Source organism: Engystomops pustulosus, chromosome 6 (assembly GCF_040894005.1).
Source record: "Engystomops pustulosus chromosome 6, aEngPut4.maternal, whole genome shotgun sequence".
NCBI lineage: Eukaryota > Metazoa > Chordata > Amphibia > Anura > Leptodactylidae > Engystomops > Engystomops pustulosus.
This window is the reverse complement of record NC_092416.1, coordinates 189,369,490-189,386,368: the sequence shown is the minus strand read 5'-3', so window position 1 is coordinate 189,386,368 and position 16,879 is coordinate 189,369,490. Positions and strand designations below refer to the sequence as shown.

General features: G+C 44.4%; 1 protein-coding gene across 1 annotated transcript in view; it reads left to right on the top strand.

The window, feature by feature from the left end:
• Positions 1 to 16,316, top strand: part of LOC140065195 (myosin-3) — a 69,057-nt gene extending 52,741 nt beyond the window's left edge. The window contains exons 29-41 of the mRNA XM_072112785.1: positions 1,481 to 1,599; positions 1,697 to 1,893; positions 3,774 to 3,957; positions 4,193 to 4,358; positions 4,436 to 4,560; positions 4,642 to 4,950; positions 5,084 to 5,287; positions 5,473 to 5,598; positions 5,688 to 5,858; positions 14,332 to 14,436; positions 14,505 to 14,600; positions 14,905 to 15,042; positions 16,077 to 16,316. Coding sequence (XP_071968886.1) covers positions 1,481 to 1,599; positions 1,697 to 1,893; positions 3,774 to 3,957; positions 4,193 to 4,358; positions 4,436 to 4,560; positions 4,642 to 4,950; positions 5,084 to 5,287; positions 5,473 to 5,598; positions 5,688 to 5,858; positions 14,332 to 14,436; positions 14,505 to 14,600; positions 14,905 to 15,042; positions 16,077 to 16,100 — 1,964 coding nt within the window. The 3' untranslated portion in view covers positions 16,101 to 16,316. The remainder of the gene's footprint in view (positions 1 to 1,480; positions 1,600 to 1,696; positions 1,894 to 3,773; positions 3,958 to 4,192; positions 4,359 to 4,435; positions 4,561 to 4,641; positions 4,951 to 5,083; positions 5,288 to 5,472; positions 5,599 to 5,687; positions 5,859 to 14,331; positions 14,437 to 14,504; positions 14,601 to 14,904; positions 15,043 to 16,076) is intronic.
• Positions 16,317 to 16,879: the final 563 nt, after the last annotated feature.

Here is a 16,879-nt window from a genome sequence, read left to right as displayed (position 1 = left end):
CCTCCCAGTCCAGAATACTGGTGCTAAAACTGGGCGTGTGCAGCCAATAAGGGGATAGTCATAAATAACCAGGAAATCTTGTGCCTTATAGCGGCTGACCAGATTTATGGTGATTGCCCCCCTACCCAGGCGTATGGTGGTTGACCAGGCTTATTGTAGTGGGCCCAAGTTCTAGGTCGTGGACCAAGACTTATGGTGGTTGTCCAGATATGTGGTAGTGGGTCCTCAGCCCAGGCTTATGGTGGTGATCTTATGGTGATTGCCCCCCTACCCAGGCGTATGGTGGTTGACCAGGCTTATTATAGTGGGCCCAAGTTCTAGGTCGTGGACCAAGACTTATGGCGGTTGTCTAGATTTATGGTAGTGGGTCTTAAGCCAAGGCTTAAAGTGTTGAACTAATGGTAGGTGTTCAGATATATGGTAGTGAGTCCTCAACCCAGGCTTATGGTGGTTGTCCAGATATATGGTATTGGGACCTCGGCCCAGGCTTATGGTGGTTGTCCAGATATATGGTATTGGGACCTCGGCCCAGGCTTATGGTGGTGAACTTATGGTGGATGTCCAGATGTATGGTAGTGGTTCTTCAGGCCAGGCTTATAGTGGTGAACTTATGGTGGATGTCCAGATATATGGTAGTGGTTCTTCAGGTCAGGCTTATGGTGGTTGTCCAGATATATGGTAGTGGTTCTTCAGGCCAGGCTTATAGTGGTGAACGTATGGTGGATGTCCAGATATATGGTAGTGGTTCTTCAGGTCAGGCTTATGGTGGTTGTCCAGATATATGGTAGTGGTTCTTCAGGCCAGGCTTATAGTGGTGAACTTATGGTGGATGTCCAGATGTATGGTAGTGGTTCTTCAGGCCAGGCTTATAGTGGTGAACTTATGGTGGTTGTCCAGATATATGGTAGTGGTTCTTCAGGTCAGGCTTATAGTGGTGATCTTATGGTGGTTGTCCAGAAATATGGTATTGGGTCCTCGGCCCAAGCTTATGGTGGTACTCCCAAGCTCCAGGGGTGGACCAAGACTTATGGTGGATGTCCAGATGTATGGTAGTGGCTCTTCAGGCCAGGCTTATAGTGGTGAATTTATGGTGGTTGCCCGGATTTGTGGTGGTAGATCAGGTGTATTGTAGTACGCCAATGCTCGAGGTGGTGCACAGAGACTTATAGTGGGTGGTCTAGGCTTATGGTGGTAGGCTGAAGTTTATGGTTATAATCCAAGCTTATGGTAGTAGTTTTAGGACTGTGATGCTGAACTCAGGCCTATGTTTGTGGGCCCACTCTTATGAGGATGTGTCCACATTTCTAGTGGTGGTCGCAGATGTATTGTAGGTAGTAGGTGATATTTAGTGTTTTCCCGGGGCTGCAATGTGGTCTGTGGACATGGATGTAAAAGGCCTCCTTGTGGTGTTGAGAAGAGCGGCTCTGAGGTGGAGCGGATGGAGAACACGAGGCTTTTATCCACCGTTATCTGATTTCAGGTGAGCTGTCTCGGCAGCTGGAAGAAAGGGAGTCTCTGCTGTCCCAACTCTCTAGGTCCAAGCAGGCTTTCACCCAGCAAATCGAGGAGCTGAAGAGAAGTCTGGAGGAGGAGGTGAAGGTGAGATGAAGGCAGAGGTCTAGGCTAGAAGGAGATCTCCTCTAGGTCTTGTGACCCCTCAAATGTCTGGTTTCCTCTATCTCTCTTCATCCACCAGGCTAAAAATGCCTTGGCCCACAGCTTACAGTCGTCTCGTCATGACTGTGACCTCCTGAGGGAACAATATGAGGAGGAGCAAGAGGCCAAGTCTGAGCTACAAAGAACCTTGTCCAAGGCCAATGGTGAAGTGGCCCAATGGAGGACAAAATACGAGACTGACGCCATTCAACGCACTGAGGAGCTGGAAGACGCCAAGTAACTATCCATGACCATTGCTAACATCACATCATCTACTGTGCCCTCTGCCCCCCAGTAATGTGCCCTCTGCCCCCCAGTAATGTGCTCTCTTCCACCCCAGTAATGTGCTCTCTCCCCCCCCCAGTAATGTGCCCTCTACCCCCCCCAGTAATGTGCCCTCTACCCCCCCCCAGTAATGTGCCCTCTGCCCCCCAGTATTGTGCCCTCTGCCCCCCAGTATTGTGCCCTCTGCCCCCCTCAGTAATGTGCTCTCTTCCCCCCCCAGTAATGTGCCCTCTGCCCCCCAGTAATGTGCCCTCTGCCCCCTCCAGTAATGTGCCCTCTGCTGCCCAGTAATGTGCACTCTGCCCCCCCAGTTATGTGCCCTCTAACCCTTCCAATAATGTGCCCTCTGCCCCCTCCAGTAATGTGCCCTCTGCCCCCTCCAGTAATGTGCCCTCTGCTCCCCAGTAATGTGCCCTCTGCCCCCCCAGTAATGTGCCCTCTGCCCCCCTGTAATGTGCTCTGCCCCCCCCAGAAATGTGCCCTCTGCCCCCCTGTAATGTGCTCTGCTCCCCCAGTAATGTGCCCTCTGCCCCCCCCAGTAATGTGCCCTCTGCCCCCCCAGTAATGTGCCCTCTGCCCCCCCCAGTAATGTGCCCTCTGCCCCCCCCCAGTAATGTGCCCTCTGCCCCCCCAGTAATGTGCCTTCTGCCCCCCAGTAATGTGCCCTCTACCCCCTCCAGTAATGTGCCCTCTACCCCCTCCAGTAATGTGCCCTCTGATCCCCAGTAATGTGCACTCTGCCCCCCCCAGGAATGTGCACTCTGCCCCCCCCAGTAATGTGCACTCTGCCCCCCCTCAGTAATGTGCCCTCTGCCCCCCTGTAATGTGCTCTGCCCCCCCAGTAATGTGCCCTCTGCCCCCCTGTAATGTGCTCTGCCCCCCCCAGTAATGTGCACTCTTCCCAAGAAGACTCCTAGCTGCACCAGATCCAAAGCTGCTTCTACTCATCACCGAGCAAAGGGGCTGAATACTCATCACCATGGGCTGAATACTCATCACCGGGGGGTGAATACTTATCACCGGGGGGTGAATACTTATCACCGGGGGCTGAATACTCATCACCGGGGGCTGAATACTCATCACCGGGGGCTGAATACTCATCACCGGGGGCTGAATACTCATCAGCGGGGGCTGAATACTCATCAGCGGGGGCTGAATACTCATCAGCGGGGGCTGAATACTCATCAGCGGGGGCTGAATACTCATCAGCGGGGGCTGAATACTCATCAGCGGGGGCTGAATACTCATCAGCGGGGGCTGAATACTCATCAGCGGGGGCTGAATACTCATCACCGGGGGGTGAATACTCATCACCGGGGGGTGAATACTCATCACCAGGGGAATAATACTCATCACCGGGGGCTGAATACTCATCACCGGGGGCTGAATACTCATCACCGGGGGCTGAATACTCATCACCAGGGGCTGAATACTCATCACCAGGGGCTGAATACTCATCACCGGGGGCTGAATACTCATCACCGGGGGCTGAATACTCATCACCGAGGGCTGAATACTCATCACCAGGGGCTGAATACTCATCACCAGGGGCTGAATACTCATCACCAGGGGCTGAATACTCATCACCGGGGGCTGAATACTCATCACCGGGGGGTGAATACTACAATGAAACAAAGAGAGAAACATTTAAAGGGGTCTGCATACTTTCCGGACCCCCAGTCACTCAGTATGGAGGGCGCTGCTAGCTATTTGTGCTGGGGGACTCCATGATTAGGCCATTACACCCAGTACCCACCATTGATACATGTGACTTGCAGTATACAGTCCTCCTGGACCAGCTGTGGCAATAACCAGATCTCTCTGATACGTAGGAAGAAGTTGGCGCAGCGCCTCCAGGAGGCTGAGGAACACATTGAAGCTGTGAATTCTAAGTGCGCCTCCCTGGAGAAGACCAAGCAGAGACTTCAGGCCGAAGTGGAAGACCTGATGATTGATGTGGAGAGGGCAAACTCCCTGGCGGCCGCCCTGGACAAGAAGCAGAAGAACTTTGACAAGGTATCGGGATTGGAGAGCTGCTGTGTACATGGGACAGGAGGAGATGGGAGATGACAGGTCAGAGGTGTGAGACAACGAGGAAAGATGGAGGTAATAGATCAGATCAGAGGACAGAGTCTGAGATAATAAATTGGGGCTCTGGGGTCATAACAGAAAGAGGCCAGGACCTGAGATACGTCTGGGATCTGATCTATGATGGTTCAGTTTGGTTTGGTTTCTCCTCTCTGTGTTCCAGGTCCTGGCTGAGTGGCGACAGAAGTACGAGGAGACTCATTCCGAGCTTGAAACCTCTTTGAAGGAATCCAGATCTTTAAGTACGGAGCTTTTCAAGATGAAGAATGCCTATGAGGAGACCCTGGACCATCTGGAGACCATAAAGAGAGAGAACAAGAACCTGCAACGTGAGTACAACAGCCGAGGGTGGTCACTCATCGAATGTAGAAAATCTCCTTCTCATACTTGTCCCCATCTCACACAGAGGAGATCTCGGACCTCACTGACCAGGTGGCCGTTAGCAGTAAGACCATCCATGAGTTGGAGAAGGCCAAGAAGCAGGTGGAGATGGAGAAGAGTGAGATGCAGGCTTCACTAGAGGAGGCGGAGGTAGATCATATCATACAACACACAATGATTCTGTCTAGATGATGGGATGTTGTATGACTGACCCCTGTGTCACACATCAAGGCGGCTCTGGAGCATGAGGAGGCCAAGATCCTTCGCATCCAGCTGGAGCTGACACAAGTGAAGGCCGACATTGAGCGGAGAGTGGCCGAGAAAGACGAGGAGATCGATCAGATGAAGAGGAACTACCAGAGGACAATGGAGACCATGCAGACGGCTCTGGACTCTGAGATACGGAGCAGAAATGAGGCCATCAGGATTAAGAAGAAGATGGAGGGAGACCTCAATGAGATGGAGATTCAGCTGAGTCATTCAAACCGCATTGCAGCTGAGGCTCAGAAGTATCTGAGGAATGTTCAAGGACAACTCAAGGTAAAACTAGCGTGTCCGGGTCCTTCTCTGTTGGTTGGACGACCTCTATGTCTACCCCTGGACTGCCATGGACCTCAGCCACAGATGTTCTTCTCTTCCCCGAGTGACTCATGGATTGTCTTTCTCCTTATAGGACACTCAGATCCACCTTGATGACGCTCTCCGAGGGCAGGAAGATCTCAAAGAGCAGCTTGCCATTGTTGAGCGTAGGAACACCCTCATGATGACGGAGATTGAGGAGCTGAGGGCATCGCTAGAACAGACCGAGAGGTCTAGGAAAGTGGCAGAGCAGGAGCTCCTGGATGCCACCGAGCGCGTCCAGCTCCTGCACTCCCAGGTAGAGGGGGGACTGCACAATGTGGTACATGTTAATGGGTTACCCCATTACTGGAGAAGCCCCTGAACAAACAATAATGCGGTGAATACTGTCTCCATCCTGAAGAAGTCAGGACCAGGAATGTGCCCCCTAGTGTAGACCTGATGAATAGTTTCAGCTTATAATGTGCTGTTCTCTTCCACCAGAACACAAGTCTTATTAACACAAAGAAGAAGCTGGAGAGCGACGTGTCACAGCTGCAAGGAGAGATCGAGGATGTGACCAAAGAGGCCAGGAACGCCGAGGAGAAAGCAAAGAAAGCCATCACTGATGTAAGACACATTATATCCTTACACCACGGACCTGCTACCTGTCTAGTAGAGGAGACTGCAAGGAGATCATTGTCCTTTATATCCTCCAGGCAGCTATGATGGCCGAGGAACTGAAGAAAGAGCAAGACACCAGCGCCCACCTGGAGAGGATGAAGAAGAATCTGGACCAGACTGTGAAGGATCTTCAGCTGCGTCTGGAAGAAGCTGAACAGTTGGCTCTCAAGGGTGGCAAGAAGCAGCTCCAAAAGCTGGAGGCTAGAGTATGTAATACTGCCCCCTATGTACAAGAATATAACTACTATAATACTGCCCCCTATGTACAGGAATAGAACTATTATAATACTGCCCCCTATGTACAAGAATATAACTACTATAATACTGCCCCCTATGTACAAGAATATAACTACTATAATACTGCCCCCTATGTACAGGAATATAACTACTATAATACTGCCCCCTATGTACAGGAATATAACTACTATAATACTGCCCCCTATGTACAGGAATATAACTACTATAATACTGCCCCCTATGTACAGGAATATAACTACTATAATACTGCTCCCTATGTACAGGAATATAACTACTATAATACTGCCTCCTATGTACAGGAATATAACTACTATAATACTGCCCCCTATGTACAAGAATATAACTGCTATAATACTGCCCCCTATGTACAGGAATATAACTACTATAATACTGCCCCTATGTACAGGAATATAACTACTATAATACTGCCCCCTATGTACAGGAATATAACTACTATAATACTGCCCCCTATGTACAGGAATATAACTACTATAATACTGCCCCCTATGTACAAGAATATAACTACTATAATACTGCCCCCTATGTACAGGAATATAACTACTATAATACTGCCCCCTATGTACAGGAATATAACTACTATAATACTGCCCCCTATGTACAGGGATATAACTACTATAATACTGCCCCCTATGTACAAGAATATAACTACTATAATACTGCCCCCTATGTACAAGAATATAACTACTATAATACTGCTCCCTATGTACAGGAATATAACTACTATAATACTGCCCCCTATGTACAGGAATATAACTACTATAATACTGCCCCCTATGTACAAGAATATAACTACTATAATACCACCCCCTATGTACAAGAATATAACTACTATAATACTGCCCCCTATGTACAGGAATATAACTACTATAATACTGCCCCCTATGTACAGGAATATAACTACTATAATACTGCCCCCTATGTACAGGAATATAACTACTATAATACTGCCCCCTATGTACAGGAATATAACTACTATAATACTGCCCCCTATGTACAGGGATATAACTACTATAATACTGCCCCCTATGTACAAGAATATAACTACTATAATACTGACCCCTATGTACAGGAATATAACTACTATAATACTGCCCTCTATGTACAGGAATATAACTACTATAATACTGTACCCTATGTACAGGAATATAACTACTATAATACTGCCCCCTATGTACAGGGATATAACTACTATAATACTGCCCCCTATGTACAAGAATATAACTACTATAATACTGCTCCCTATGTACAGGAATATAACTACTATAATACTGTACCCTATGTACAGGAATATAACTACTATAATACTGACCCCTATGTACAGGAATATAACTACTATAATACTGCCCCCTATGTACAGGGATATAACTACTATAATACTGCCCCCTATGTACAAGAATATAACTACTATAATACTGCCCCCTATGTACAAGAATATAACTACTATAATACTGCTCCCTATGTACAGGAATATAACTACTATAATACTGCCCCCTATGTACAGGAATATAACTACTATAATACTGCCCCCTATGTACAAGAATATAACTACTATAATACCACCCCCTATGTACAAGAATATAACTACTATAATACTGCCCCCTATGTACAGGAATATAACTACTATAATACTGCCCCCTATGTACAGGAATATAACTACTATAATACTGCCCCCTATGTACAGGGATATAACTACTATAATACTGCCCCCTATGTACAAGAATATAACTACTATAATACTGCCCCCTATGTACAAGAATATAACTACTATAATACTGCTCCCTATGTACAGGAATATAACTACTATAATACTGCCCCCTATGTACAGGAATATAACTACTATAATACTGCCCCCTATGTACAAGAATATAACTACTGTAATACTGCCCCCTATTTTCAGGAATATAACTACTGTAATACTGCCCCCTATGTACAGGAATATAACTACTATAATACTGCCCCCTATGTACAGGAATATAACTACTATAATACTGCCCCCTATGTACAGGGATATAACTACTATAATACTGCCCCCTATGTACAAGAATATAACTACTATAATACTGACCCCTATGTACAGGAATATAACTACTATAATACTGCCCCCTATGTACAGGAATATAACTACTATAATACTGCCCCCTATGTACAGGAATATAACTACTATAATACTGCCCCCTATGTACAGGGATATAACTACTATAATACTGCCCCCTATGTACAAGAATATAACTACTATAATACTACCACCTATGTACAGGAATATAACTACTATAATACTGCTCCCTATGTACAGGAATATAACTACTATAATACTGTACCCTATGTACAGGAATATAACTACTATAATACTGCCCCCTATGTACAGGAATATAACTACTATAATACTGCCCCCTATGTACAGGGATATAACTACTATAATACTGCCCCCTATGTACAAGAATATAACTACTATAATACTGCCCCCTATGTACAAGAATATAACTACTATAATACTGACCCCTATGTACAGGAATATAACTACTATAATACTGCCCTCTATGTACAGGAATATAACTACTATAATACTGCCCCCTATGTACAGGAATATAACTACTATAATACTGCCCCCTATGTACAGGGATATAACTACTATAATACTGCCCCCTATGTACAAGAATATAACTACTATAATACTGCTCCCTATGTACAGGAATATAACTACTATAATACTGTACCCTATGTACAGGAATATAACTACTATAATACTGCCCCCTATGTACAGGAATATAACTACTATAATACTGCCCCTATGTACAGGAATATAACTACTATAATACTGCCCCCTATGTACAGGATTATAACTACTATAATACTGCCCCCTATGTACAAGAATATAACTACTATAATACTGACCCCTATGTACAGGAATATAACTACTATAATACTGCCCCCTATGTACAGGGATATAACTACTATAATACTGCCCCCTATGTACAAGAATATAACTACTATAATACTGCCCCCTATGTACAAGAATATAACTACTATAATACTGCTCCCTATGTACAGGAATATAACTACTATAATACTGCCCCCTATGTACAGGAATATAACTACTATAATACTGCCCCCTATGTACAAGAATATAACTACTATAATACTGCCCCCTATGTACAAGAATATAACTACTATAATACTGCTCCCTATGTACAGGAATATAACTACTATAATACTGCCCCCTATGTACAGGAATATAACTACTATAATACTGCCCCCTATGTACAAGAATATAACTACTGTAATACTGCCCCCTATTTTCAGGAATATAACTACTGTAATACTGCCCCCTATGTACAGGAATATAACTACTATAATACTGCCCCCTATGTACAGGAATATAACTACTATAATACTGCCCCCTATGTACAGGAATATAACTACTATAATACTGCCCCCTATGTACAGGAATATAACTACTATAATACTGCCCCCTATGTACAGGAATATAACTACTATAATACTGCCCCCTATGTACAGGGATATAACTACTATAATACTGCCCCCTATGTACAAGAATATAACTACTATAATACTGACCCCTATGTACAGGAATATAACTACTATAATACTGCCCCCTATGTACAGGAATATAACTACTATAATACTGCCCCCTATGTACAGGAATATAACTACTATAATACTGCCCCCTATGTACAGGGATATAACTACTATAATACTGCCCCCTATGTACAAGAATATAACTACTATAATACTACCACCTATGTACAGGAATATAACTACTATAATACTGCTCCCTATGTACAGGAATATAACTACTATAATACTGTACCCTATGTACAGGAATATAACTACTATAATACTGCCCCCTATGTACAGGAATATAACTACTATAATACTGCCCCTATGTACAGGAATATAACTACTATAATACTGCCCCCTATGTACAGGATTATAACTACTATAATACTGCCCCCTATGTACAAGAATATAACTACTATAATACTGACCCCTATGTACAGGAATATAACTACTATAATACTGCCCCCTATGTACAGGAATATAACTACTATAATACTGCCCCCTATGTACAGGAATATAACTACTATAATACTGCCCCCTATGTACAGGAATATAACTACTATAATACTGCCCCCTATGTACAGGGATATAACTACTATAATACTGCCCCCTATGTACAAGAATATAACTACTATAATACTGCCCCCTATGTACAGGAATATAACTACTATAATACTGCCCCCTATGTACAAGAATATAACTACTATAATACTGCCCCCTATGTACAGGGATATAACTACTATAATACTGCCCCCTATGTACAGGAATATAACTACTATATTACTGCCCCCTATGTACAAGAATATAACTACTATAATACTGCCCCCTATGTACAGGAATATAACTACTAAAATACTGCCCCCTATGTACAGGAATATAACTACTATATTACTGCCCCCTATGTACAAGAATATAACTACTATAATACTGCCCCCTATGTACAGGAATATAACTACTATAATACTGCCCCCTATGTACAAGAATATAACTACTATAATACTGCCCCCTATGTACAGGAATATAACTACTATAATACTGCCCCCTATGTACAGGAATATAACTACTATAATACTGCCCCCTATGTACAGGGATATAACTACTATAATACTGCCCCCTATGTACAAGAATATAACTACTATAATACTGCCCCATATGTACAAGAATATAACTACTATAATACTGCCCCCTATGTACAGGGATATAACTACTATAATACTGCCCCCTATGTACAGGAATATAACTACTATATTACTGCCCCCTATGTACAAGAATATAACTACTATAATACTGCCCCCTATGTACAGGAATATAACTACTATAATACTGCCCCCTATGTACAAGAATATAACTACTATAATACTGCCCCCTATGTACAGGAATATAACTACTATAATACTGCCCCCTATGTACAGGAATATAACTACTATAATACTGCCCCCTATGTACAGGGATATAACTACTATAATACTGCCCCCTATGTACAAGAATATAACTACTATAATACTGCCCCATATGTACAAGAATATAACTACTATAATACTGCCCCCTATGTACAGGGATATAACTACTATAATACTGCCCCCTATGTACAGGAATATAACTACTATATTACTGCCCCCTATGTACAAGAATATAACTACTATAATACTGCCCCCTATGTACAGGAATATAACTACTAAAATACTGCCCCCTATGTACAGGAATATAACTACTATATTACTGCCCCCTATGTACAAGAATATAACTACTATAATACTGCCCCCTATGTACAGGAATATAACTACTATAATACTGCCCCCTATGTACAAGAATATAACTACTATAATACTGCCCCCTATGTACAGGAATATAACTACTATAATACTGCCCCCTATGTACAGGAATATAACTACTATAATACTGCCCCCTATGTACAGGGATATAACTACTATAATACTGCCCCCTATGTACAGGAATATAACTACTATAATACTACCCCCTATGTACAAGAATATAACTACTATAATACTGCCCCCTATGTGCAAGAATATAACTACTATAATACTGCCCCTATGTACAGGAATATAACTACTATAATACTGCCCCCTATGTACAGGAATATAACTACTATAATACTGCCCCCTATGTACAGGAATATAACTACTATATTACTGCCCCCTATGTACAGGAATATAACTACTATATTACTGCCCCCTATGTACAAGAATATAACTACTATAATACTGCCCCCTATGTACAGGAATATAACTACTATAATACTGCCCCCTATGTACAAGAATATAACTACTATAATACTGCCCCCTATGTACAGGAATATAACTACTATAATACTGCCCCCTATGTACAAGAATATAACTACTATAATACTGCCCCCTATGTACAAGAATATAACTACTATAATACTGCCCCCTATGTACAAGAATATAACTACTATAATACTGCCCCCTATGTACAGAAATATAACTACTATAATACTGCCCCCTATGTACAAGAATATAACTACTATAATACTGCCCCCTATGTACAGGAATATAACTACTATAATACTGCCCCCTATGTACAAGAATATAACTACTATAATACTGCTCCCTATGTACAAGAATATAACTACTATAATACTGCCCCCTATGTACAAGAATATAACTACTATAATACTGCCCCCTATGTACAAGAATATAACTACTGTAATACTGCCCCCTATTTTCAGGAATATAACTACTATAATACTGCCCCCTATGTACAGGAATATAACTACTATAATACTGCCCCCTATGTACAAGAATATAACTAATATAATACTGCCCCCTATGTACAGGAATATAACTACTATAATACTGCTCCCTATGTACAGGGATATAACTACTATAATACTGCCCCCTATGTACAGGAATATAACTACTATAATACTGCCCCCTATGTACAGGGATATAACTACTATAATACTGCCCCCTATGTACAGGACTATAACTACTATAATACTGCCCCCTATGTACAAGAATATGACTACTATAATACTGCCCCCTATGTACAAGAATATAACTACTATAATACTGCTTCCTATGTACAGGAATATAACTACTATAATACTGCCCCCTATGTACAAGAATATAACTACTATAATACTGCCCCCTATGTACAAGAATATAACTACTATAATACTGCCCCCTATGTACAAGAATATAACTACTATAATACTGCCCCTATGTACAGGAATATAACTACTATAATACTGCCCCCTATGTACAGGAATATAACTACTATAATACTGCCCCCTATGTACATCATATAACTACTATAATACTGCCCCCTATGTACAAGAATATAACTACTATAATACTGCCCCCTATGTACAAGAATATAACTACTATAATACTGCCCCTATGTACAGGAATATAACTACTATAATACTGCCCCTATGTACAGGAATATAACTACTATAATACTGCCCCCTATGTACAAGAATATAACTACTATAATACTGCCCCCTGTGTACAGGAATATAACTACTATAATACTGCCCCCTGTGTACAGGAATATAACTACTATAATACTGCCCCTATGTACAGGAATATAACTACTATAATACTGCCCCTATGTACAGGAATATAACTACTATAATACTGCCCCCTATGTACAGGAATATAACTACTATAATACTGCCCCCTATGTACAGGAATATAACTACTATAATACTGCCCCTATGTACAGGAATATAACTACTATAATACTGCCCCCTATGTACAGGAATATAACTACTATAATACTGCCCCTATGTACAGGAATATAACTACTATAATACTGCCCCCTATGTACAGGAATATAACTACTATAATACCGCCCACTATGTACAGGAATATAACTACTATAATACCGCCCCCTATGTACAAGAATATAACTACTATAATACCGCCCCCTATGTACAGGAATATAACTACTATAATACTGCCCCCTATGTACAGGAATATAACTACTATAATACTGCCCCCTATGTACAGGGATATAACTACTATAATACTGCCTCCTATGTACAGGAATATAACTACTATAATACCGCCCCCTATGTACAAGAATATAACTACTATAATACTGCCCCCTATGTACAGGAATATAACTACTATAATACTGCCCCTATGTACAGGAATATAACTACTATAATACTGCCCCCTATGTACAGGAATATAACTACTATAATACCGCCCACTATGTACAGGAATATAACTACTATAATACCGCCCCCTATGTACAAGAATATAACTACTATAATACCGCCCCCTATGTACAGGAATATAACTACTATAATACTGCCCCCTATGTACAGGAATATAACTACTATAATACTGCCCCCTATGTACAGGGATATAACTACTATAATACTGCCTCCTATGTACAGGAATATAACTACTATAATACTGCCCCCTATGTACAGGAATATAACTACTATAATACTGCCCCCTATGTACAGGGATATAACTACTATAATACTGCCCCTATGTACAGGAATATAACTACTATAATACTGCCCCCTATGTACAAGAATATAACTACTATAATACTGCCCCCTATGTACAAGAATATAACTACTATAATACTGCCCCCTATGTACAAGAATATAACTACTATAATACTGCCCCCTATGTACAGGAATATAACTACTATAATACTGCCTCCTATGTACAGGAATATAACTACTATAATACTGCCCCCTATGTACAAGAATATAACTACTATAATACTGCCCCCTATGTACAAGAATATAACTACTATAATACTGCCCCCTATGTACAAGAATATAACTACTATAATACTGCCCCCTATGTTCAGGTTCGGGAGCTGCAGACAGAGTTGGATCTGGAGCAGAAGAGAAGTGCGGATGTGATTAAGGGCATCAGGAAGTTTGAGCGTCGGGTGAAGGAGCTGACGTTCCAGGTGCGGTATATTTCGGGGTGTCGGTGTCTCGCCCCGGGGTCTCTTGCTGATCTTGGTTTCTTCTTCAGGCGGAGGAGGATAAGAAGAATAATCTGCGGCTCCAGGATCTGGTGGATAAACTGCAGATGAAAGTGAAGTCCTACAAGCGGCTGACGGAGGAGGCGGTGAGGCTCGGGGCGGCTCGGGGTCCTGCCCGCTCTGCACTCACATCCAGAGCTGCGTGCAGCAGCTGTTATCCCACAATGCACTGCGGTTTGTCACCGTGAGAGTTTATCTGGTACCACAGCACAGGGTACATCTCACGCCACACAGCACTGACCCAGCAGGGGGCGCCGACCGCCAGCCAATAAACTAGTGAACGCAGCTCTGGATGTGACTGGAGAGCAAAACCATGGAGTGTGGAGTGGAAATATTTTTAATGCAGCTTTGGGTGTGATTAGAGTATAACAGATGATGTAATGTCTGCAGGAAGAACATTCGAACACCCACATGTCCAAGTGCAGGAGGGTTCAGCATGAACTGGAGGAGGCCGAGGAGCGGGCGGACATTGCCGAATCCCAGGTCAACAAGCTGAGGCTGAAGACGCGAGAAACCATCACCACCAAGGTAGGACCATGTGCAGGGGCAGGGCCCAAGGGTGTAAGGGCGGGTTTAGGGATGTGCAGGGGCGGGTGCTGGGGCAAAGCCTGAGGGTGTAAGGGCGGGTTCAGGGATGTGCTGGTGCTGGGGCAAAGCCTGTGGGTGTAAGGGCGAGTTCAGGGATGTGCAGGGTCGGGTGCTGGGGCAGGGCCCAAGAGTGTAAGGGCGGGTTGAGAGATGTGCAGGGACGGGTGCTGGGGCAAAGCCTGAGGCTGTAAGGGCAGGTTCAGGGATGTACAGGGGCGGGTGCTGGGGCAGGGCCTGAGGGTGTAAGGGTGGGTTCAGGGATGTGCAGGGGCGGGTGCTGGGGCAGGGCCCAAGGGTGTAAGGGCAGGTTCAGGGATGTGCAGGGGCGGGTGCTGGGGCAAAGCCTGAGGGTTTAAGGGCGGGTTCAGAGATGTGCAGAGGTGGGTGCTGGGGAAAAGTCTGAGGGTTTAAGGGCGGGTTTAGAGATGTGCAGGGGCGGGTGCTGGGGCAGGGCACAAGGGTGTAATTGTGGGTTCAGGGATGTGCAGGGGCGGGTGCTGGGGAAAAGTCTGAGGGTTTAAGGGCGGCTTTAGGGATGTGCAGGGGCGGGTGCTGAGGAAGGGCCCAAGGGTGTAATTGTGGGTTCAGAGATGTGCAGGGGTGGGTGCTGGGGCAAAGTCTGAGGGTTTAAGGGCAGGTTCACAGATGTGCAGGGATGGGTGCTGGGGCAAAGCCTGAGGGTGTAAGGGTGGGTTCAGGGATATGCATGGGCAGGTGCTGGGAAGTTTTGGGCCGGGCCTGAGGGGTGTAAGGGCGGGTGCTGGGAAGTTCTTGCCTGTGGCCTGAGGGGTGTAAGGGCGGGTGCTGGGAAGTTCGGGGCTGGGCCTAAGGGGTGTAAGGCCAGGTGCTGGGAAGTTTGGGGCCGGGCCTGAGGGGTGTAAGGGCAGGTGCTGGGGGAGTATAATAGATGTGGTTGCAGCTCTGGGTGTGAGTGCAGTACAGTATGTTCCTGTTTGCTCCTCTCTGTATTTCAGGTGTTTGTGAGCAGCCAGGAGTGACCGCACCGACCCGGGGACAGAGGAGGCGCTGACTGCAGGAAACTAGCAGCAGCTCCAGGAGCCCCCCAAGACCCCACACCTAAGCCCCCCAGGAACCCACACCTGAGACCTGATACTCCTGAGACCCCGACCTCTGCCGCTCCTTCCTCTGCTCCGCTGTCTCTGTCTTTGTTCCTGCTGCAAATAAAAAAATAAAGTTAATGTGCAAAAAGTGAAGGATCTGATCTAATCGGCTTCTGTCCCGCGGAGTGGTCTCTGATCTGATCGGCTTCTGTCCTGCAGAGCGGTCTCTGATCTGATCGGCTTCTGTCCTGCAGAGCGGTCTCTGATCTGATTGGCTTCTGTCCTGCAGAGCGGTCTCTGATCTGATGGCCTTCTGTCCTGCAGAGCGGTCTCTGATCTGATCGGTTTCTGTCCTGCAGAGTGGTCTCTGATCTGATCGGCTTCTGTCCTGCAGTGCGGTCTCTGACCTGATCGTTTTCTGTCCTGCAGAGCGGTCTCTGACCTGATCATTTTCTGTCCTGCAGAGCGGTCTCTGATCTGATGGGCTTCTGTCCTGCAGAGCGATCTCTGATCTGATTGGTTTCTGTCCTGCAGAGTGGTCTCTGATCTGATCGGCTTCTGTCCTGCAGTGCGGTCTCTGACCTGATCGTTTTCTGTCCTGCAAAGTGGTCTCTGATCTGATCAGCTTCTGTCCTGCAGAGCGGTCTCTGATCTACTCGGCTTTTGTCCTGCAGAGTGATCTCTGATTTGATCGGCTTCTGTCCTGCAGAGCAGTC